Source organism: Eumetopias jubatus, unplaced genomic scaffold (genome assembly GCF_037043125.1).
Source record: "Eumetopias jubatus isolate StellerSeaLion01/CBP00866 unplaced genomic scaffold, mEumJub1_p1.0 scaffold_6, whole genome shotgun sequence".
Classification (NCBI taxonomy): Eukaryota; Metazoa; Chordata; class Mammalia; order Carnivora; family Otariidae; genus Eumetopias; species Eumetopias jubatus.
The window spans coordinates 123,596,398-123,620,814 of record NW_028274812.1 but is presented as its reverse complement, the minus strand read 5'-3'; the positions used below and the strand labels follow the sequence as shown (position 1 = coordinate 123,620,814).

Below are 24,417 nucleotides of genomic sequence, written 5' to 3'. Positions count from 1 at the left end.
CGTTGGTGATGATTTTTTGGATCTCACACCGAAAGCAAAGGCTACAAGAGCAAAAATAAACAAGTGGGACTACATTAAACTAAAAAGCTTCTGCACAGTGAAGGAAACTCTAAACAAAATGGAAAGACAACCTACTCAGTGGGAGAAAATATTTGTAAATCACATATCTCGCAAGGGGCTAATATCCAAAATATATAAAGAATTCATACAACTCAATAGCAAAACAAACAAAAAGCCCCAAATCAATCTAATTTAAACATGGGTAAAAGATCTGAATAGACATTTTCCAAATGTATGTTGGACATACACATGGCCAAGAGGTACACAAAAAGGTGCTCAACATCATTAACCATTCGGGAAATGCAAACCAAAGCCACAACCTTACACCTGTTAGGATAGCTATTATCAAAAAGTCAAGAGAGAGCAAGTGTTGGTGAGGATGTAGAGAATAGGGGACCCTTGTGCACTGTTGGTGGGAATACAGGAATGCACTGGTGCAGCTACTATGGAAAACAGTATGGAGTGTCCTCAAAAAATTAAAAATGGAACTACCATAAGATCCAGCAATTCCTAAGGAAATGAGAACACTAACTGGAAAAGATAGCTGCATCCTCATGTTCATGGCAGCATTACTTATAGTAGCCAAGATACGCAAGCAAACCAAGTGTCCACCAATGGCTAAAGGGACAAAGCAGATGTGGTATGTATATGTGTGTGTGTGTGTGTGTACCACTGTTTATATATACACAATGGAATATTAGTTATAGGGAAGAAAGAAGGTCTGCCATTTGCAACAACATGTAAGAATTTTGAGGGCATTATTATAAGTGAAAAAGGTCAGACAGAGAAAGACAGTTATTGTATGATTTTACCTATATGTGGAATCTGAAAAAGGAATGGAGGAAACAAACATGCTCATAGATAGAGTTGCCAGAAACAAGGGAGTGGAGGTGGTGGACAGTAGGTGAAATGGGTGAAGGTGGTCAAAAGGTACAACTTGTAAAGTGATTAAGTCATGGACATGTATAGTATGGTGACTGTAGTTAATACTGTATTGTATTATTTGCAAGTTGCTAAGAGAGTAGATCTTCTGGGTGGCTCAGTTGGTTAAGCGACTGCCTTCAGCTCAGGTCATGATCCTGGAGTCCCGGGATCGAGTCCCGTATCAGGCTCCCTGCTCAGCGGGGAGTCTGCTTCTCCCTCTGACCCTCTTCCCTCTTGTGCTCTCTGTCTCTCATTCTCTCTCTCTCAAATAAATAAAATCTTTAAAAAAAATTTTTGTAACTGTGTCGTGATGGATGTTAACTTGACTTATTGTGGTGATTCATGATATATACATAAATATACATGATATATACATTCATGATATATACATAAATCATTACATACACTTGAAACAAAGATAATATTATATGTCAATTATACCTTAATAATACAAAAGAAAACCCCAGTGATATACAGTTTCACACTCCCTCAGATGTCTAAAATTAAAAAGACCACAGTAAGTATTGAGTAGGGGTGGAACAGTTAGAACACTTATTTACTGCTGGTGAGAATGTGAAATGGTCCAGCCACTTTCAAGAGTGTGGCAGTTCCTCAAAATGTTACATGTTTTATACAAATGACTCTCCTAGGTACATGTCCAAGAGAAATGAAAATATGAAATCAGTCACAAAAGGCCACATATTATGATTCCATAAATATGAAATGTCCAGAATAGGTCACTGCATAGATACAGGAAGTAGGTTAGTGGCTGAGGGGTTTGATGGGAAGATAGCAAGTGACTGCTAATGGGTACCGAGTTTCCTCTGGGGATGATGAACACATTCTGGAATTAGTTGGTGGTGATGATTGCACAATGCTGTAAATATACTAAAAGCCAGTGAGTCATAAACTTTAAAAGGGTGAATTTTATGGTATGTAAATTTTATTGCAGTAAACCATTATTTGAAAAGAATAAAGTAACCCCAAATTGTGTTCTTGGCTTAAAAGATAGGGGATGAAACATACTTCTATCCTGTTTTATCTCACAACTGCTGTGAGTTTTACTGACAGGCTTAGATGACAAGGGTGTAGTGGTCTTGAGTCAGGTCCATGGTCAGCTGTCAGCTAAGTTCCCTAAATACCCTGTACATAGACAAGGCTGCAGCTTGTGCACAGGTGACACTCAGGACTAGCAGCAGTGTAGGCCAGTAACCTCCACACCCCAGAGCCAGGTTTTTCCTGGTGGGGATTGAGGTCATTCACCAGGCAGCAGGGAAGCATCTCTGCATTGTGCCCAGCTGCATTTGGCCTATAAATAAACCAGCAACAAAGATTTTTAGCCTTACTATTTTGGGACATTTTAATATTAGGTTAACTTGTTTATTATGTTTAGACATAATTTAAGAAACAAACATATCAGTCACATTTATTTTTAAGGAATATGTTAAGAAACTGCAAAATACTGAATTATTCCTTAACACCTTCTTTTTGGAAATCATTCAGTTTTATACATTAGCATCTTACATATTCAGTGTGTCTCATAATTAAACAATTATATATACATATACTAAAAAGTAATTCTTGTATTTTAGTTATAAATAGAAAATAAAACAATCTTTTAAAAAATCAACTGTGTCTAAAGCACATGTTCTCAAACTTCTCCAAGAGTAAAAGTCAAATGAGACTCATTATAAATGTGGTTTTCTAGGCTTCCATCCCCAAGAGATTGGTTCAATCTGAATTTTTAGAAACCCCCCAGATGATTCTAAGGAGCAGGGTTTGCACTTTGAGAAACACTGCCTTAGAGACTTCAGCCTAGAATTGTTCTTCATTGGGGCACCTGGGTGGCTCAGTTGGTTAAGCATCTGCCTTCGGCTCAGGTCATGATCCTGGAGTCCCAGGATGGGGCCCTGCATCGGGCTCCTTGCTCAGAGGAATTTGCTTCTCCCTCTGCTCCTCACCCCGCTTGTGTTCTCTCTTGCTCGCTCTCTCTCTCAAATAAATAAATAAAACCTTTTTTTAAAAAAAGAATTGTCTTCATTTTAACATAGATAATAGGTATTTCTTTAGATATTTTCGGCTATTTGATGTTAGAAATAGATGACATTCACGCTCTTATTCTGCTATTAGAAAATAATATTTTGTCACAAGCATAACATTTCTAAGTATGTGAAATGTAAGATGTGTTTGTTTCCACTGTCAGCATCTTTGTTGCTGCTACCCATTAATGTGGTACTGTCTTCACCTGTTATTTGCAGATTTCTTTTGACCTCGCTGAATATACTGCAGATGTTGATGGAGTTGGCACTTTACGGCTTTTGGATGCAGTTAAAACCTGTGGCCTTATCAACTCTGTGAAGTTCTACCAAGCCTCAACAAGTGAACTCTATGGGAAAGTGCAAGAAATACCCCAGAAGGAGACTACTCCTTTTTATCCTCGGTCACCGTACGGTGAGAATGCATGGGTACAACCTTGTGTATGTGCCATGTTCTCTTGGCATGGGTCATTCATGTACTTCTGCTTTAATTCCATTCCTGTCTCTCATCTAAAGTCATTTGACTGCGAGATTAACATTAAGATTGGACTAAAATGACTAGACATTGGGAAGCATAATGTTATACACTGCTCACTCTATAAATATTTGCTGCCATTGCCTCCAGGGTGAAATTACCACTTCACTTCAGTGATCCATGTTCATCCAGCCCTTCCATACACATCACTTTGAAAGGAAAATTAGACCCACATGACTTTTTTTATGTAACTGTCGTGAGATTTGCTGAAGTGATAGGTTTCATGTTTTTTATTTCCCCAGTGGAAGTTTCTCTGGGTTCAAATATTTTTAAAAAAGGGGGGGTTCTATTACATCTTATGTATTTGTAAAAAGAGTACTCTTGAAAGACTTAAGTGATCAAACTTATAAGCATCTAGAATCTTAAGATTTCGTATTTTTTTTTCACTTTCTAGTTCCTTAAAACTAGGAAAAAGGAAATAAGACCTTAGGTCAACTTGATACATTGCACATGCTATCATCAAATCAGTTAGATTGTGGAAGACAGAACTGTGGGTATTACAAAAGTAAAAATAATCTTAAATATTTTCTTGTGCACATGATTAACGGCAAAGGAATCTTTAGTCTTTGGCTTTGACTCATATCTTTTTGTAACTTAATATATTACACATTAATTTTTGCAAGTTGTTATTGTTTAAGATGAGTGAAAATCACTGTCTTTTATAATAAGATACCACCTTTTATAATAATAACTGTCTTTTATTTGCTTTTAAAAAAATTATTCCAACAGGGGCTGCTAAACTCTATGCCTATTGGATTGTGGTGAACTTCCGAGAGGCATATAATCTCTTTGCAGTTAATGGCATTCTCTTCAATCATGAAAGTCCCAGAAGAGGTCAGTAAATATGTTAATGGACAAGACAATTTAGACTTTAACAATAACTAAAAAAGTTGTATGTTACATTCTGCATATGTACTGTATAGACTGGGGAAAACGTCACATCTACTTTTAACTACAGTTGGCCCTTGAACAACGGGAGTTTGAACTGCATAGGTTCACTTATACACGGATTTTTTTAGTACAGTACTATACATGCATTTTCCCTTACGATTTTTTTAATATTTTCTTTTTTCTAGCTGTTTATTGTGAGCATACAGTATATAATACATATACAAAATATGTGTTGATCAACTATGTTATCGGTAAGGCTTCTAGTCAACAGTAGGCTATTAGTAGTTAAATTTGGGGGAGTCAAAGTTATATGCATATTTTCTACTGCATGGAGGGTCACCACTTCTTACCCATCCATATTGTTCAAGGGTCAGCTATATTATGAATGTCAGAAGTGGTAAACAAAGAAATGTAAATCCAGATTTAATTAGTATGTTTGCTAGGTTTTTTATCCAACATGAAAACTAAATACTGTTCTTATTTTACCATTTTCATTGGTAGGTCTTATCAAGCACGTTTTCAACCTAAGTATTAGGAAGTTTCCAAATGAATGGAAAGGAATAAGTAGTATACTAATGCTCGTTTCCAGAAGTCACTCTTATACATGTAGACTCAACTTGTAGAATTTATATATTTTTTTTTACTTTGACTCTGTTAGATATTCAGTATTCTTTCTTTATATTCCATTTAAAGAGACATCCAGATATTACTGTGCTTCTAGAGTATATGTTAAATTTGAAATCAGTGCTTATATTTAGAATCATTATCACTTTTTTTTTTCAGAAAACCATATTTTGTTTGTATTGGCTTGTTTGCTTTGCAGAGTTGCTGTTGAGACTGTTAGCAACATGTGAGCTTTTCTGTTCCAAATAAGAAAATGTATTCTTATCATTATTTCTGATTTGTTGAAGCATGAGAAATCTTTCCAAAACATGTGTACTCTTCACAAAATGAAAATTATCTCTACAACCTAATTCTAAGATGTTTTATGAAATTTCACTATCATTTAGCCTTTTAGCTGGAGAATCAATAAAAAGTCCAATGTTATAAGTTGTTTCATGTCCAACAACTAGTAATGCTTATAACTTTTTCAATGAAATTTTATGTGACTATATAGCTACATAATTAACCTACAAGTCATGAGGAAAGAGTAAAGTGACAGATTTATAAAGGTATCTTTAATGTCAATACATTTTTATTTTATAATTGCATAAGTTAAAAATTCCCATGATACGCTGTTAAAGCATAAGAACCCAGTCTGTCATGCCTGTTGTCCCAAAAGAAAACAACTTAACAAACCGCCAGAAAGATTTCTTTAATTAATTTTGTGGTTCTGGGTGTCCTTAGTAGAGGGAAAAGGAAAAAGCAAGACCTTAGCTCTCCTTGCCCACAGCATTTGGTATGCAGGATGCTCAAGGCACCTGTTCAGTGAATGATAGTCTCTGCTTCTTTCCTCATAAACATGTTTATACCCATTGTTTGGGTTTCTGTGCTTTTCCCCTCTCAACTTCTCTACCTGCAAAACAAAATAAATAAGTAAAAGTCAATTGTTTTGGATCAGGTTAGGATAGGGAAAAGCATTCTTAGTTGCAGGAGGAAAACATACATTAAAATATGACCTTCTCTCAAAAAAAAAAATCCTCTATTTGCATATGTTGTAATGAGGACTAATTTTTGTCTTTGTCAGTGTTAAACACTTCTTTAAAAAATTATTTTAGGGACGCCTTGGTAGCTCAGTCAGTTAAGCGGCTGCCTTCGGCCTGGGTCCTGATCCCAGGGTCCTGGGATCGAGTCCCACATCGGGCTCTCTGCTCAGCAGGGAGCCTGCTTCTCCCTCTCTTTCCCTCTGCTTGTGCTCTCTCTGTCAAATAAATAAAATCTTTAAAAAAAATAAAATAATTATTTTAAAATTAATACTTCTTTCTTCCCTCTCACTCCCTCTTACTCCCAGCTCTGTCCTCAGACCCACTAAAACTCCTTCAAAAACACTCCAAGTGTCTTTATCTTAAACATACAGACAGGGTTATTCTATACACAATATTCTACATCAAGGGCTTTTGTTAAATGTTTGTTAAAAAACTTGACCTTGTAGCATACACCATTCTGTTTTGTTTTTAGATCTGAAAATCAATATTTAATTTTTTATTTCATTTAATATCGAATAATGAAAAATAATAGTATATGTGGAAACGATGTAATATTTATTTGTTAAGATATCTAATACTTAATACATAGAGCATTTTTTGGAAGTTGGAAATTAATTTTCATATTAACTTAATCCTACCATAATACTATTGTTTTGTCACAGTTACTATTTTCCAAAGAGATTCTCTGCCAGACTGAGAATTCCTTAATGATAGGTCTGTATTATATTTTTGAATCGTCAGCTTATAAAACAATACCTATCTGCTAATAAACATTCAATAAATATTTTTAAATGAGTGAATGAATGTATCTCTCATGTTTAGTAAAATGTTACTGACTTGAAAGGTAGGCAGTCTGAATTAGGAGTTATATAAAAGTTTTAAATAAATGTTGTTTTGCTGATTTCATGAATAAGGGTGTAGCTGAAGGCAAGCTATTTTGAAGTAAAGATTCACCCTGATATACTTCAATAAATAGATAAAATGCATTTCAAATTAATAATCTTAGTCTATAGACCTATAATTGCTGTGGTACTTTAAGTTCGTTTATTTTCTTAAGTAGGTCGAACATTTATACATCAGTCTTCTTTTGCCCTGTTATCACAGTGAGCAAATGCTCTTTTTAGATAGTGCAGTGATAAACCTCAATCTAGTTCTAAGGTATATTATCACAAAAGTCCAATTAGTAGAGCCCAATGATGCAGCCTTTTTGGGATGTGTACTTTTTCTCTAAAAAAAATGTTGGACAAGGCCCCTTTTGACTGCAGGAATAGCATTCCATGAGAATTTCTAACTTTAAAAAGTATGGAAGAAGGATTTTTCAACATAAAGGTATTCTAGACCAGAGGTTGACAAATAGTGGCTCATAGGCCAAATCCAACCCACCAGCCTATTTTTGTAAATAAAATTTTATTGGAGCACAGACATATCCATCTGTTTGCATATTGTCTACGGCTGCTTTCACAGTAGAGTCCTGTGGCCTGCAAAGCCTAAAATATTTTCTGTCTGGCCCTTTAAGAAAACATTTGCTAGCCTCACCTATAGAATAATTAGTTCCTCAACATCAAGAAACTTTCAGTTAGGTTTAATATTTCCCCCAGGGTAGCAAGATAGTCTTATGCAAGGGATTTCCAATAAATATTAAAGTCAAGGAGAATCAATAGTTAAGACATCCATAAACAGAATTTCTGAAGTGTTTGGGTCCGTTGGGGTTCTGTTATGCTCTATTGAAGGACTGAGGTATAGAACCAAATAAACTAGGAACTGACTGAAGATCAGGAGCATGGTTCATTACAGCAACCCTACCTCCTGAGTTTGACATTGTTCATTACATTTTTGACTGTATTATATGTCTTTTCTCTATTCCAAATACTTTATGGTTTTCTTTTTTTTTTTTCTTTATTTGGGAGAGAGCATGTGCGAGCAGGGGAAGGAGCAGAGGAAAAAAGAGAGGGAGAGAGAGAATCTCAAGCAGACTTCCCACTGAGCATGGAGCCCAACTTGGGACTCGATCTCATGACCCTGAGATCATGACCTGAGCCTAAACTAAGAGTCGGACGCTCAACTGACTGTGCCACCCACGCTTCCCCTTTATGGTTTTCTTTTTAAGTGTACTTATTTTGCTTTGTTATGAGATTATAATGCCTCTAAAGATAGTTGGGATCACCTGTGTTTGGCACAGAATTAACCATTGGAGATTATTGTTGTAGAGAATAAAACCAATAATCCAAAGACTTGGGCTGTTTCCCATTCAGCCATGCAGTCATTCTTTCAGTTAAGGCAAGATGGTTGATATGCTCGTGCCTTAGGTTTGCTTTTTTATAAAATGGAGGCACTTGAGTAATATTTACTACAAATTAATAATGAACAATAGTTAAAATTCTTGACTTATTTGAATTTCCCTGATGGCTAATGATGTTGAACATTTTTTCATGTGTCATTAGCCATTTGTATGTCTTCTTTGGAAAAGTGTCTGTTCATGTCTTCTGCCCATTTTTGACTTGATTATTTGTTTTTTGGGTGTTGAGTTTGAGAAGTTCTTTATAGAACTTGGATACCAGCCGTTTATCTGTAGTGTCATTTGCAAATATCTTCTCCCATTCCGTGAGTTGCCTCTCTGTTTTGTTGACTGTTTCCTTTCCTGTGTAGAAGCTTTTTATCTTGATGAAGTCCCAAAAGTTCATTTTCACTTTTGTTTCCCTTGCCTTTGGAGACGTGTTTTGAAAGAAGTTGCTGTGATGGGTATTAAAGAGGGCACATACTGCATGGAGCACTGCATGTTAAATGCAAACAATGAATCATGGAACACTACATCATAAACTAATGATGTACTGTATGGTGACTAACATAACATAATAAAAAATTATTTAAAAAATAAGTAAAATAAAATTCTTGACTTACATGTCCATAAAGGGATGAAAATGTATGATGTGTATCATGTTCTGTGAATACTATGTATTATATAACAATATTCACCGATATTCCCAAGGTGCTTTTATTCATAAGCACTCAACTTTTTTAAATAAATGTACTATTTTTTAAATTAAAGTGATAGTTGCTTTATGAGTAAATTGTACAAAATTGCACATATATCTGAAAAGCTTTTTCCTTTCATATTTCAAGTTTCTTCAAACTTGAAATTTTGTATGTTTCATTTACATATCTCTATAGCTATATGTACATAAATACAGTGTTCTGTTTGCCACAAATGTGGCAAATGTGGCTATAGTGACACCTATCTTTTGGAAATACAGATTTATATATTTTCTTTTTTTATATTTTATTTATTTGACAGGGAGAGAGAGAGAGAGCACAGCAGGGTGAGTGGCAGGTAGAGGGAGAGGGAGAAGCAGGCTCCCTGCTGAGCAAGGAGCCTAATGTGGGGCTCGATCCCAGGACTCTGAGATCATGACCGGAGCCCAAGGCAGACGCTTTAATTGACTGAGCCACCCAGGTGCTCCTAGATTCACATATTTTCTATTTAGGAAATAAAGGCTCTGTTTATTGTCCAGAGCTATTAAATTTCTGTGAGGAAAATGTCATGTGTGGAAAATCTTTTAGCTTTTGTTGCTAAGTATTTTTGAAAGGGTAATCAGTTAATGAGACTGATGTTATAAAGCTATTGACTATATAAACTATGGAAAATATTGAGAAGTTTTTTAATTGCTTTAAAGTATTTTGTGAATAAAGACAGAGTTTCTTTTCAAATATATCATTTATCAGTTATAAAATCTCTTAAAGATTATTCTACAAACCAGAACATTAAAACAAGCCCATTTGTAAAGCTAAAAATAATATTTGTAGTTTTGATTGTTTATTAATTAATTTTTTAAAGAGATTTTATTTATTTATTTTAGAGAGACAGAAAGCATGAGAGAGAGTGAGTACAAGTAGGGGGAAAGGGCATAGGGAGAGGGAGAAGTGGTCTCCCTGCTCAGGGGTGAGCCCGACTCGGGGTTAGATCCCAGGACCCCGGGATCATGACCTGAGCTGAAAGCAGATGCTTACCACACTGAGCCACCCAGGCACCCTATTGATAGTTTATTAATTTAGAAGATAAAGTAACAGGAATTCCTGCTCTTCATCACCTGGATAATTAAACCATTTTACTAATTATATTTTATTCTTATATTAGCATGTCACAAATACAAATTTGCTGACCTTTAAGAATTATAAATAACATTAATATCTTATATAAAATAATATATTGAAAAAATCCTCATATTCTGTGTGATCATCAAGAATGAACAAAGAGAGATATCCTATCTTCTAGTTTCAGAAGATTAAAAAGTCAAATGATTAAACTTGATTTCCTGACTTTAATGACTGTAACCATGTGACTTTTCCATTTTCAGTATGACTGTAGAAATAATGTCTACTCTCCTATAGCTAGGTAATGGTGTAGGTTTCTGAGAGACTTCCCAGAGCTATGTCCTTGAGGTGAAAGCCCGCACCAGGAGTGTGTTGGCGAAAGTTCTCTGCTGTCTGCTATCCGCAGGTGGGGCTCAAGTGTCTGCTGGTTCACAGTGGGGCCTATGGGGGAAACTGAAGCAGTATGATGTTGAGTTGTCCAAGGTGACAAAACTAACATGTTGTCAACACTAAAGCTAGAAATAATCCTGAAGAGGGATTTTTGACTCTCACTTGGATGCCACTGGTGTTACAGAAGGAGGTCAGTTTAAGAGTTGCAGTCTTTGGGACACCTGGGTGGCTTAGTTGGTTAAGCATCTGCCTTCAGCTCAGGTCATGATCCCAGGGTCCTGGGATTGAGTCCCACATCGGGCTCCCTGCTTGGCGGGGAGCCTGCTTCTTGCTCTGCCTGCCACTCCCCCCTACTTGTGCTCTCTCTCTCTCTCCCTCTCTGACAAATAAATAAATAAAATATTAAAAAAAAATAGTTCGAGTCTTTTCATGAGGATATTTTTCTTATATTGACTCATCTCAATCTATAGATCATCAGGTCCGTCTGGACAATACAGTAACTACTACTTCCAGAATCAACTAAAGAAGTCAAGTTTGGCTAATGAACCTACCTCATCGCCATTAATTTACTAGCAATGAGTCACATGCAGTGATTGGATCCATCCCTTGGATCCCTTTAACCTGAAATCATGGTCCATGTCAACAGTACTATTTCTTCATTTTCTTCCCATTCTTCTTCTTTTTTAACTGTTTAAAACTGGAACATTTACTCAGCTCTACAGAAGGTATAACTTTTTCTCAGTAGATATTCTCCTTTTCTTTCTCCTTCCATGTTTGACCCCTAAATAATGCTGTCTTCCACATATAGTGTATAACTATGCTACCTTCTCTGTGACCATGGAGCCTTCTAAAGACTGCTCCCTCCAGGAGCTCTTCAGTTGCTGGACTCCTGTTTTCTCCAGAACTCCAAGAGAGCCTAATAAATACGACTAAGAAGATGGGGTGCATTTATGTTCTTACTTTTTTCTGTATTTCTTAAGAAGAACTTTTTATCATTTCCCAGCTGAGGGAATCAGAGTAGTTTGGCCGTCATCATACATCATCGTGAAACATAATAACAATGAAAAATATTATATTCATGAGCTGTTTTGTTGCATTTAACATTGTGAGTTAATACTCTAAAGGTACTTTTAGAGATATTTTGACTAACCTTGTTTAACTTACACATTTCTTTATTTGTATGTGGGAATTCATACACCTAGTTTTTTCTAATTCTTTAATTTAAAAGTGTATAATAACCCATTAGATAATACTCTTTATTTTTAGGGAACAAACAGTTGATATTCACTTGTATGTATTCTCCCCCCAAAACCCTCAGAACTTATGAGCTAGAAAGGAATTTAAAGATCATTCCATCCCATTTATTTCATCAATGAAGAAACTGAAGCAGTATGATGTTGAGTTGTCCAAGGTGACAAAACTAACATGTTGTCAACACTAAAGCTAGAAATAATCCTGAAGAGAGAATGACATAAACATTGTTCATATTTGCAGAAATAGCATGTATATGAACTGTGAGTTAGAAGTGAGCAAATCAACCCCCATGAAGCAGAGCTGGGACTTATACTATGGAAAGAAGCAAGTGAAGAAGTTGGAAATTTATCTCAATTGCTCTTATCTTTTGTAAAAGACATTAATTAATTTGGTTAAAGACAATATTCCTTTCGGATATTTAGCAGAATAATAATAATAATAAAACATTAGTTTTATAATGTTAAAATATAAATATGATATGAAGCCAATGACTTATCTTGAGTATCACCAAGAAGTTGGCAATGAGAGGAAATAGAACTAATGCAGAGTAATGCAAAGTTAAAAATCGTGTGGCAATAAGAAGATATAAAGTACTTTAAATATACCTGTAATTAACAGTTTAAGGCTACCACAAATGGATGGTGTACTACTACTGTTTAGATATTGAGCCATTTTTAGATGATCTAGCACATTCCTCTAAATATGGACTTCATAAGAAATCATATATATCAGTCTAAACACAGTATTCACATGACTGAGAGAATCTGACATTTTTAAGGTTCATGAACTTGTGGTTTCAAGTCTTAAACTTGAGGTTTTTGTTTTTTGGTTTTTTTTAGCTGCCAAGTGTTTTGCTTTTTAAAATGTCTAACTATATTTATTACTATAAATTCATCTTCATATTTTAAACTGTAATTCCTGTAAAAATTAGCTGATTAAGTCACAGTAAAATTTTGGAAAATTTTCGCCATTTTTTCTGAAGATTGCTCTTTATTCATTGATGGAAGATAAACTAATTCTCAAGGATTAGGGGTGAAGGAATGAGAGTGGGGAGAGTATGACTTTACCCCCCAGAGTTCTTGTGACAATGTCTGGAGGTGTTTTTGGTTGTCACAACTGGAGGTGAGGGTAGCTGCAGGGATGTTCTTAAACATCTACAATACCCCAACAGCAAAGAATTATCCAGCCCCCAAATGTTGATAGTGCTAAGGGTGAGAAAGCCTGCTCTAGAATTTCACCCTTGAATGTTATCACCAAATCTAGATAAATGTCATCTATAAGACTGGGATCTTCTCTTTCTTTACATATCACTTTTATTTTGCAGTAAATCCTTTGAGCTTTAGCAAGCAATTGCCTAAACACAGGAGAAAGAAAAACCAAAAACCCTGATTTAATAAGTAGCTCCATGTGAAACCATTTAGGCCTTAAGTATTCTGGTCTACTACAGGTCAAATGCCAGTCAGGGAAGCCCAGAGAACACAGTTGTTATTGCAGGGCTCTCCTAATCATTTGGGGCTCAATTCTTACTTTCGTGACCCACTGGTCTGCAGAACCACATCAAAGTAGGTCCATGACGACCTTCCTTCCACCTTCAAAATAAATGAGCATATTTATCTTTTGTTGTACATTATAACAAGAACAAAGCTTTCCTTTGGGAATAAGCTGTAGATTCTTGTTCTGGCTTTGATATAAGATAATAAAATGGATTCGAGATAACTTCTCAATATATAGGATTACAGTAATATTAGTGTGAGATGTTCACTTTATTTGAAAATTTTCCTTAAAAATTACTTGAATTCATAAATATTTTAGTGCTTTAGGGAATAATAGAATGCAGGATATAACTTAAATGACTGGAACTTGTTTTTATTTAATTTCAACATGCCAAAGCCTTCATCTTTGTGTGTGTGTGTGTGTGTGTGTGTGTAAATAAAACAGTCTTTAAAAATTACAAAGTTATTTGCCTGAGTAGCAATTTAAATCATACAATTATAGAAATATCAAGAAACAAGCAAACCAATATCCAACAGCCCAATATTTTATTTGTATTTCTATCTATTAAAGCTCTTCTGTGGTTCTTTTAGATGAGCATCATAGCCTTAATGTATTAAAAAAAAAAATTCGGCCGCCCATTCTGAAATGAGTTGATGAATTAATCTCATGCTAAAGTTCAGCAGAGCATTAATGGGTTTCACACAATACCATTTTGTCTGTGTGTAAATGGTTAGATTGTTGGCCACTCATCTTGGACCCACCAGATTCTAGGTGGCCTTTCCAGTTGGGCACAAAGTGACATCATCTAGCTTACTATTACATTTGTAGACTGTGATACTTCACAGGTGACATCTGTACTTGGAGATCACAGAGCTGTCTGCCAATATTATTCTCTGTGGGGAGATGAGGTGTAATTGCTTAAACATGAAAGACTTTTGAAGCAACAGTTGGTCTAACTGCGGTGGTTGTTACCACTAAACAAAGTCAGGTCCTTCCCACCTACTGAGGTGAGACTTCTGAGACTGTTAAATTGATTTTTTTAATGTCTTGTAATTTCTGTGACATTTACATTGGAAACCAAACTAACAACTGTCTGATCTCACGTAATGTATCTCCCCCAGTATAAGCAGGCAGGGTACACAGTGGTTAAGAGTGCATTAAGCCACTCAGAGCCAGACCTGGATGGAGTCTGCCTGGCTGCACTACGTACTCAGACCGCAGTTTCCTCTTCTGTACTGCTAATAGGGCCTGCCTAATCGGTGGGTGCACTGTGAGGGTCAAGGGTGCCGTACTGGTTACTTACCTGTGGGTCCCATATAAAGGTAAGCTAAGAGAGCATATGTGAAAAGGATTAACACAGTGCCGGGTAGATTTGGAACATGTGTGTATTTCTTTTTCCCTCCTCTCTTCTCCCTTCTTAGTGTATTTTCAGTACTGAGCCTAGAGTATCTCTTTATTCCTCCCCTTCTAAGGTGAAATACTGTGTTGGAGCCAAACTTGTTTGTGGGATTCTAGTGGCTATTGGCATAAGACTAAGACAGTAAGAAATATGAATCCCGCAGGGCCTGCAAATTAGAGATGGTTTTGAACCAAAAACAGAATATATTAATGATGTTTACAGATGAATTAGTCACTGAGACATCCATGAATTGCAAAAAGAAAAAAATTTTAAGTAGTATTGGAGAATTGCTGGAATCACAGGAAAGGCCATTTTCAAATGAGATTCTGGCAGTTAAACCAGTGAACATTTAAATTAGGGAAGTCAAAAAAGATGATGAATATGGAAGGATTATGGTAAACATCAAACACCTATGAAAGACCCTTGGGAAAATTAGTAAAACCTTCAAGTATTTTTTAAAATGATTCAGACATTTTTATTAATGGTCCTGTGAGAATCTTAAATGAAATACAAAATGCTGTTTTGTAAAAAAAAAAAAAAAAAAATTACAAACCAGGATGTTTTTTGTTTTTATTTTTTTTCCTTTTTGGCTGTACTAAGAAAAAACACATCAGTATAATTATTTAAATTTTATCAATTATAAGAGAAATTGCAATTCTTTTCAAAATAGCATTTTCCCCCAAATTTAGTTTGAATCAAAGCTTTCTTTTTCATTATTTATTATGGAACTTTGTTTTCCCTTCTAATTGAATCAGGCTCAGGGAAGGATACAGAAGAATCCAACTGTTTCACTCCAGGTTCCATCACTTACTAAATGAGTGACTTTTGGCAAGTTTCTAAGTCTCTCTCAGCCTCAGTTTTTTCATCCATAAAATGCGATAATAAAGTTGTCACTTAGGATTGTTGTGAGCATTAAAGGAAATAATGTAAGTAAAGTTACTAGCACATTATTATTATTTCCACCACTACTAGTAATGTTGCATCTGGAGAAGGAGAGTCAGTCTGCACCATCTCACAATTTAAAATGTAATAATAATAAAAAGGAATAGCAAAAAGGAAATTAATAAAGCGATAGACAACTTGTCTTTTCTGAGCAAGTAAAGAAGTTAAGCTTTCAGAGCTTGGTAACTGGTAATTAAGGTAGACAAGATATGATAATGTAATCCACAGAATATTGAACATGAAGTTAAGAATAAGTTCTGAACTTCTGTTGTTTATGGGATGTTTAATTCCCAGAGTACATTTAAAGACTAAACTCTGAGCAGAAAAGATTCTTCTAGATAGAGGATTTAAAATCTATATTCCTTTCCTATGCTTACCTTTGCCGAAGAAAACTTGTGCTATAAGAAAATACTGGTTGCAAAGAAAGAGAAAGATCAGAGAAGAGTCACACAGCACTCCAGATCCATAATCAGCATTCTGGGAAGCTCAATGGAGGAACTGAAACCTCGCATAAAAACCAGTTGATAATGCTTCAGTGCTTAAAGACAGTGTTTGGCCAGTGTATAAGCCAATACTAAAACATAATGATAAACTTCTGGGAACAAACCCAGCAGGACAAACCAGCCTGCAACAGGCACGATAAAGAGAATCTGCCTGGAACAGAACAGTTCCTTAGGTCAGGATCATTGTGTGTCTATGTTGGGGGGTGAGGAGGCATTGGACATTTTTACCAGAACCACTGAATATCTTCTATAGTTTGTTAGATACTTACAAATACACTTATAACAAGCGTAATCTAAACTTAGCCTGACCTAGGATTAAGAGTGGGATAGGCAGTCCCTCAAAGTTGAGACATATAACTAGGTCTGAGAAAGGAGATATGGTACAAAGAGAGGGCAGCAGAGCCTTTTATTTTGTTTTTGTTTTTGTTTTTTTTGAAATGAAATTTGTGACACTAGAGACATAGGAATGCCAGAAATACTCCTTTGGGGATCAGATTATGAACTGAGGCCATGAGGTAGGAAGGTGGCATCTCCCCCACTTCCATGTGAAGCACAGCTCGTTGAGGGAGATGCATTGCCCTGTGGAACCTCAGGACCTGTGCAGCTCTGGACTGTCAGAGGATCGGGAACCATGTAGCAACTAGAGTTCTCATGGAGGATGCTGGTGACTGTGATTCCTCCCTAAATTAGTTTAATGCCAGAAGGGTGAGAACGTTAAACAACTGGTTTTGAGAATATTTGAAGTATCCCAGGAACTCCTAGAATTGCTGGGGATTCAGCAGGTAGGGGTACTGACTCAGCAAGAATTGGACCCTAATGCTACTCTGACCTCCTTTATAGTTACAGGCTCACGGAATCCTGGGGCATGCAGTTGCCAAAATATACTTAATAAATTGTAGTTGGATCTTATTAGCATGTGGGCTCAACCATTCTCAACAAATCCTTTTGCCATCTTTATACACTCCTGGTTTAATGAACACTTCCAGTATTGTTATAGAGACATTCCTGCTCTGGACAGACCCTAATGATGAGTAGAATAAAAATTCCTGGAGTGAGCAAAATTTATGTTAAAGAAGGCTTATTTCTGCCAGAATAGGCAGGTCATTATAATAAAACTTTTTAAATGTCTAGTATGTTTAAGATTTCTTAAAAGGTGCTAAAGCAGGATGTACATGAGGATAAGTAGCCCATAATGCGATGCAATTAAGGAAGTGAAAATACAATCTGATCACAAAGAGGCACTTCCTGGCCATGAAAAAGGTAGGCATGCAGCATAATTTTATCAATGGAATAGGGGAAGCCCCAGTGCCCACAAGATGTTAAAGAAGGCTGGGTTGAAGTACACAGGAAATGTCTCTACCCTAGCCCAGGTGCCTCTTAAAATCCTAACAATGAATTTGTACAAAAGAAGCAAAACCCTTTTTTAAAGAAGAGAAAGGAATTTCTCAGAGGAGCGCTGATTAATTTTATTGGAGGAAGATAAAATGAATATTGTTAAGAACCTTAATACTAATATATTCTCATGTAGACGGCCATTGGACTGTATACGCTCAGAAATCTATGATAAGTATTTAATCTGAAGTTCTAGGCATTTGGGGATGTTTCCTTAACCTGCAAACAAAGGGAAATATTCCTTATAGGAAGTAAATAGAAGGCAAGAGAATTAAAATATTTTAAAAAATGAATATAATCTATTCTTCTACGCTCAGCACTAAAATGAGCTAATGTACCATATATGAAAAAAATGACATGTATATGTATCTTTTAACAGAAATAGAACTTTGTAGACACAGTTGAATACTACTGTGTTAATTACAGTTGGTGGTTATGAAAATGAATTGCTTCTCTAGAATGGATTTGGGGGTGGGGATTGCAGGAGTTGAGTGCTCCACATGAGCTGTGCTTCAGGATCTGGTACCTCTATCAGGAGGAAAGGGGTGGTTACTGTTCACTTTGAAGCCTTACCTAGTGAGCATCCAAGGTGGCTGCCCTCCCGCACACTCCTTTCCTCCAGCTGATGGGATGAACACGCTCTGTGGCCACTTTCCCCCAAGGTCTCTGACTCTAGCTTGATGTGTTTAGCATATTCCCTTTTTCCTTGGCTGGATTCTAAGTGCTTCTAAGACTGGAATTTTTAAGCACAAATCATTCTTGAGAACTATGGAAGGCTCCTGAGCTAATAGCTTGTATTTTCAAGAAGTTTTACCTTTGGGGACTATTAGTGATATTAATGATGATAATGGTAACATAGCAGCTAACACTTAGCCCTTACCATGTAGACCGTACTGTGTTTTTCACTTCTTTTAATCCTCATAATAAAACTATTAAGTAGGTATGGTTTTGTCCATTTTATAGGTGAAGAAACGGATTAGTTTCCTGTAGTAAGCAAAGGATCCAGGATTTGAACCCAGGCAGCCTGACTCCAGAACCCCTGCGATTATCCATTATATTATGCTGGCTCCTAAAATGGCCTGTCTCTTCAGTCATACTTCATTTCCCAAATGAGCTTTATTCTAGTCACGTTAGCTCCTTTTTTTGACCCTCAAGTTTTTCCTCAGGACCTTTATTCCTGTTTAATATTTTGTTTCTTCTTTACTTTCCTGGTTTTTCTTAAGATTTTATTTATTTACCTATATTTATTACCTATTTGACAGACAGAGACAGCGAGAGAGGGAACACAAGCAGGGGGAATGGGAGAGGGAGAAGCAGGCTTCCTGCTGATCCCAGGACTCTGGGATCATACCCTGAACCGAAGGCAGACGCTTAACGACTGAGCCACCCAGGTGCCCCACTTTCCTGGTTTTTCTTATTTAGTTTTGCAAAATCCTAAATTTAATTAGTGAAAATGTGGAATGATAAAACAAGTTATGGAAACAAATTATTTTTCCTGAATTTTGTCATGTAGTTGACATAAAAACTGGGGCAATATGAGACTAAGCTTAGCTATTTTGAAACTAAGTCTATTTAAACTTTCAAAAACTATGTTTCATGGGTTTTAATTTATAGTCTCTATAATAGGGAATCAATGATACTGCTAAATGATAGCCACCCTCATTTATTAGAATTCTTTATATTGTTTATATACTGCTAAATGATTATTAAATTTGCTTTTTTGTTGATAACAATATTCTTAAAAACTGATTTGAAGAATATTGGGTTTTGTAGCTCAGAGACATTGCTTTCATGCAAATCAAATGAGGTCTAAATCTTTAGACCTCAAGAGCAGTATGTGCAGACTTGAAAATTCAAGGCAAGACTCCATGAACCAAAAAAAAAAAAAAATTGTGTAGCAGTTTATGTCTTTGCACATTATTGTCTAGTGTCAGCATGTGTTAAAATGTCTTAACTAACACTGATTATTAGGTTCCCCAAAGAAACAGAACAAATAGGAGATATCTGTACATATATGAGATTTTTTATATGGAATTGGCTCATGATTATGGAGGCTGAGAAGTCCCATTATCTGACATCAGCAAGTTGGAGATCCAGGTGTAGTTCCAGTCTGAGTCCAAATGCCCTTGGACTGGGTCTTAGACTTGTAGTGTTTGGAGGAGAAGGCAGGAGAAGACCAATGCCTCAGCTCAAGCATTCAGGCAGAGAGGAGGAATTCTCCTTTCCTCCACCTTTTTGTTCTCTTCAGGCCTCTGAGGGATGAAATGAGACCCACCATCAGTAAAGACGGCAATGTGCTTTACTCAGTCTGTGGATTCAATCAAATGCTAATCTAAGAGGAACAGCCTCACAGACACACCCAGAAATAATGTTTAGCCAAATATCTGGGCACCCATTGGTCTGGTAAAGTTGACACATTATCATCATACTAACTGAATGCTTTTTTTTTTTCTTTTTTTTAAATCTCTATAGTCATTCAGACACAGTTTCTGTCACTGCTCTGGTGTGCCTTAGATATGCTGCTGCCATCTATGTGCTCATCAGACTCCCTAGGCCTTTACTTGAGAACCCCAAATACACAGGAAATATCAAGAAAGCATAGATGGTAGTAGTCGGGAGGGACTATATAACAAATAAGAAAGTCATACCCTTCCCTATGTTTTTCATTCCTTAATATTATGCATTTATACCATATCAACAATTAAAGTGGCATTTATTGACTGGTAACTGATACTTAGAACTCATCCTTTATTTCTGATTGTCTTGCCCTTGGAGTCTGACCTTTTCTGAAAAATATTTCATAAACTGAAGTCCAAACCAAGTATTAGCAACAGTTAATGCAGAGGAAGAGATGTGACTAGAATAAAGCTCATTTGGGAAATGAGCTTGCCTTGGGTGAGAAAATATCATTTGTACTCATTTGTTTCTAGGGCACTGCGTATCTTTACTTTTCTCTGTCAGGAGAGAATAACAAACTGAATCATGAGTGCCAAATCAGATTCTTGTGGAAGGAGACATAATTGCTTCATCTTAATAGATATTTGTCTTGTCCCCATTTCCTATCAGATGAAGAATTTGAATCAAAGCCCTTTTGAAGATTTTCTTACTTTGCAGTCTCTACACTGGAATGGCTATAAGCCAATACTGTTTTTTTTAAAGCTACTTTGAACATGAAATTTATATGAAGCAGCCCTGCTTTACTTCTCAAATGTCACTACAATTCTGAGTCAAGATGGAAGCCAAAGAAGAAACTTAATCCAAGATGTTCAAGTATGAGCAATGTCAAATAGAAGTACGAACATTGTCCTTCTGTGAAAGAGCTCTGTATGTCAATTCTGAAATGCAGCTCAAACATAATATAGAATGATGTGGGATAAGTCATTTTTAATGTTAATAAGTCATTTCTATAAAAATGAGTTGATTTCAAAAAATGATATCCATGTCTATTATTTCATTCTTATATAAATTGAATGTATTTTCCCATAACAGAAAATTTGATTCTTCCGCATCAATCCCATACCTCTCCCCACTCCCTGCCAATTCCTGTAGATAGAGGTAAAAGTAGTCTAGAGAGGTTCTGACAAACATGGAGGGTGAGAAGAAGCTATGACTACAATGTGTCAGAAGAGAGATAAATTGCCTAGTATGACCAGATAATTTCTTCATCATTTACTGATCTCTGTAATGCTATCTTTATGCTTACTGGTATACATATCCCTGTAAAACAAACATACTGGTTTAAAAGTTTAATCATTCCTGAGAATCTGGAATTGTGGCAAAAGAAATAAAAGAACTAACTTCATGATGTACCAAATTTACCGACGAAAAGATATCTTACTCTTTAAACTGTTGAATACCCCTACTTCCTTCTTTTCCTGTTCAGAAAATGTTTATTGAACACCTATCATGTGATAAGCCCTACACCAGACTCTGGTGAAAGAGATGAACAATATAATACTTGTCTTTCAAAATCTCACAGTGGAGATAAGTAAACTTAAAATTACGATGAAGTGTAATACAAGCAGGTGGGCATATGCAAGGGGTGATTGAGGAGTGTGGAGGAGGGGCGGCTCACCCCTCGGTGAGGGGAGGACTCAGGAAATCCTTTTATCGAGGTGATACTTGAAGTATGACAGTTGGGGAGCAAAATGTGGATAAAGATGTTTCTCACAGAGGAGGAGATATGCAGAAAAGGAGAAGGGACCTTGCTGAGGAACCTGTACACAGTTGGATGTTGCTGGAGAGAACGGTGAGGGGAAGGAGGAGAAGCTGGAAGGTGACAGATGACAAATCACACAGGAATACTGCTACCACTGAAGACTTTCTCCAGGGGGTTTTCATCAGATTTGCACTGAGAAACCCTAGTTTTTAGACCAGATTTCTCTCAAAGTGAGAAGAGCATCTGGTAGCAGTGACAGTAATCCAGAAGAAAAAATGATAGGGCAGGGACCCAATGAAGTCGTTCACTGAGTTGGACTTGTGCATCCGTGAGGAATCTAGGTTTAGAAATGTCAAAACTTACCCTAGGCTTCAGCGAAATAAAGTTAGAGAGCAGTTTGGATGGATGTTACTCAAGTGTGAGAATAACAGAGATGTAGCTGGCCTGACCAGAGTGACAACTGGAACCAGAACTCTGATATCTTGAGGGTGCGCTCTCTCTCTCTCTCTCTCTCTCTCTCTCTCTCTCTCCCTCCTCTCTCTCTCTCTCTTGTCTCCATTTCCTCTTTCTGTCTTGGTGTCTTTTTAAACCAATTTTTATTTTTTTTAAGATTTTATTCGAGAGAGAGAGACAGAGATAGCAACAGAGATGGCGAGAGAGAGCACAAGCGGGGACGAGAGGGAAAGGCATACTCCCTGCCGAGCAGGGAGCCCGATGCGGGGCTCGATTCCACGACCCTGGGATCCTGACCTGAGCCGAAGGCAGACACTTAACCGACTGAGCCACCCAGGCGCCCTAAACCGCTTTCTTATGTGAAGCCGGAACTAACGTCACTAACATCTTTAAGTCTCACTGTGCTGAGGGAAGAAGGTTTTCTCACTAGGAGAAGACCTGGGGAAGGGCTCTAACTGGCCTGCCATGATCAGGTGTCCATCCCTTAACCAATAACTGTGCTTCTTTGGGTCAATGTGGGTTTGGTTCCTGCTCTTGAATAAATCAGTGCAGCCAGAAAGGTAGACTTGGGCTTTTGCTATTAGGACCACGCAAAGCACGAAGGAACACAAAAATGTCCTTTGGGGGAATCTATAAAGTAGGCAGCCACCACTGTCATGGCCTGGTAGAGGCTGGATTTGGGAGTTCTGTAGGAATGTCTGAGAAGTCACGGCAGTAGGTGTTGGACAGTTGACTTGAGGATGTGAATGAGAAAGAGTCAAAGGGGACTTCCAGGCAGCTACGTAGAATGGTAAACCCATTCATCAAGCAGTGACATAGAAAAAGTCATGTCAGCTGAAGTAAAGGAGACATGAATAAGGTAAAGGTTATATCCCCTGGGGTGAGCAGGAAGAAAACCTGATGGGAACTTGCAGGTCATATAAAATGATTTCCAGGCAGCAGGAGCTTAGCTTGAGTTGGGGAGCCTAATTAGAATAGGTATATTCTCCCATAGCACTCAGGCCGCAGCACGGGGGGAAAGACATTGATATTGATTTGAGGTTTTGCAGAGTATGTGAAGTGGAACAGCTAGGAGAGCAAAGGAATTAAGGGCATTAGCAAGAAAATGGTCAAAGTGATGGATCATAATACGAAAAGGAAGGAACTAAAGACTGGGGGATCTGCATGAGCAAGAGGCTGGGGGTTCTGTGTGCTTGGAGAATAGGTATAGTGCCGCTGTGGAGATGGACATCATGGGCAGGAGGATAAATCATGTAGCAGAGGGGAGTGTTTGCGTAAGATCTGAGGGGGAAATAGAAGCCCTCAGCGGGAACATCTGCACATTTTTTTATCTGAATTTTTGTTCTCTGTACCCTCTCTCCTGTGCCCGTGGATGAGCTGTCTGGGGAGCTCAACAGTTGTCCACTAGGCCTTGTTTATAATCACCAACTCAGAGACACGACACCAGCAATTTTCGCCTCTCTCCTGGATCATTTCTCCCTCATCACTGGATCTCTCCCTCCAGCACGCAAAGATGCTGCCTTTTCTCCCATCTTGAAATGAAATTTTCTCAGTCTCTTCTCCATTGTCTCTTGTACCCCCTCACCCATCAGACTTCTGTCTACATTCCTCTGAAGCGCTCCAATCAGGGTCGCCAATCACCTTGATTCTGCCATACCCAGTGGTCGTTTTTCCATCTGTCCCCTGTCTTCCTCCCTGACCTACAGTCGTGGTGATTAACAACCTCCCGGGCACGCGCTTTCCAGACTTTCCGGATTCTTCCATGCTCTTGTTTTCCTTTAGCCTCACTGCTTCCTCCTCATCTGTTTGACCTCTAAACGTTGTGTCAGTGGATTCGGTTCTTGGACCATTTCTGTTTTCTTGCTCACTTCCCTCTCTTGGTGGTCTCAGCCTGTTTCAGGACTTGAAATACCATCCAGACATCAATGGTTCCCAAATGTGTGCTTTCACCTACACCCTCCTCAGGAGGCCAGACTCATATATTCACTTTGACTCTAGATGAAGACTCACCCTGTCTCATCATGATTTAAATATTTCATGTTTATTAGTTCTCTGATAGTTTCGTCAGTGTATCAAATGAATAGAGACTTAAAATAACACAGTGTATCTGTGGGTAAGGTTAGCGTTTATATATAAATTTGTTTTAATTTTGTGGGATTTTGTCTTTGTCAGCATTAGTTTGTTTGACTAAGGCAGTGGTTGGGGGGTGGGGCGGGGCGGCAGTTAGTTTCCCCAGGGGAAATTTGGCAA

At 37.3% G+C, this 24,417-nt stretch overlaps 1 protein-coding gene across 1 annotated transcript in view; it reads left to right on the top strand.

Moving 5' to 3' along the window:
* GMDS (GDP-mannose 4,6-dehydratase) overlaps positions 1-24,417 on the top strand; it is a 637,538-nt gene that overhangs the window by 308,597 nt on the left and 304,524 nt on the right. Inside the window, exons 5-6 of the mRNA XM_088024103.1 lie at positions 3,243-3,435; positions 4,285-4,389. Coding sequence (XP_087880229.1) covers positions 3,243-3,435; positions 4,285-4,389 — 298 coding nt within the window. The remainder of the gene's footprint in view (positions 1-3,242; positions 3,436-4,284; positions 4,390-24,417) is intronic.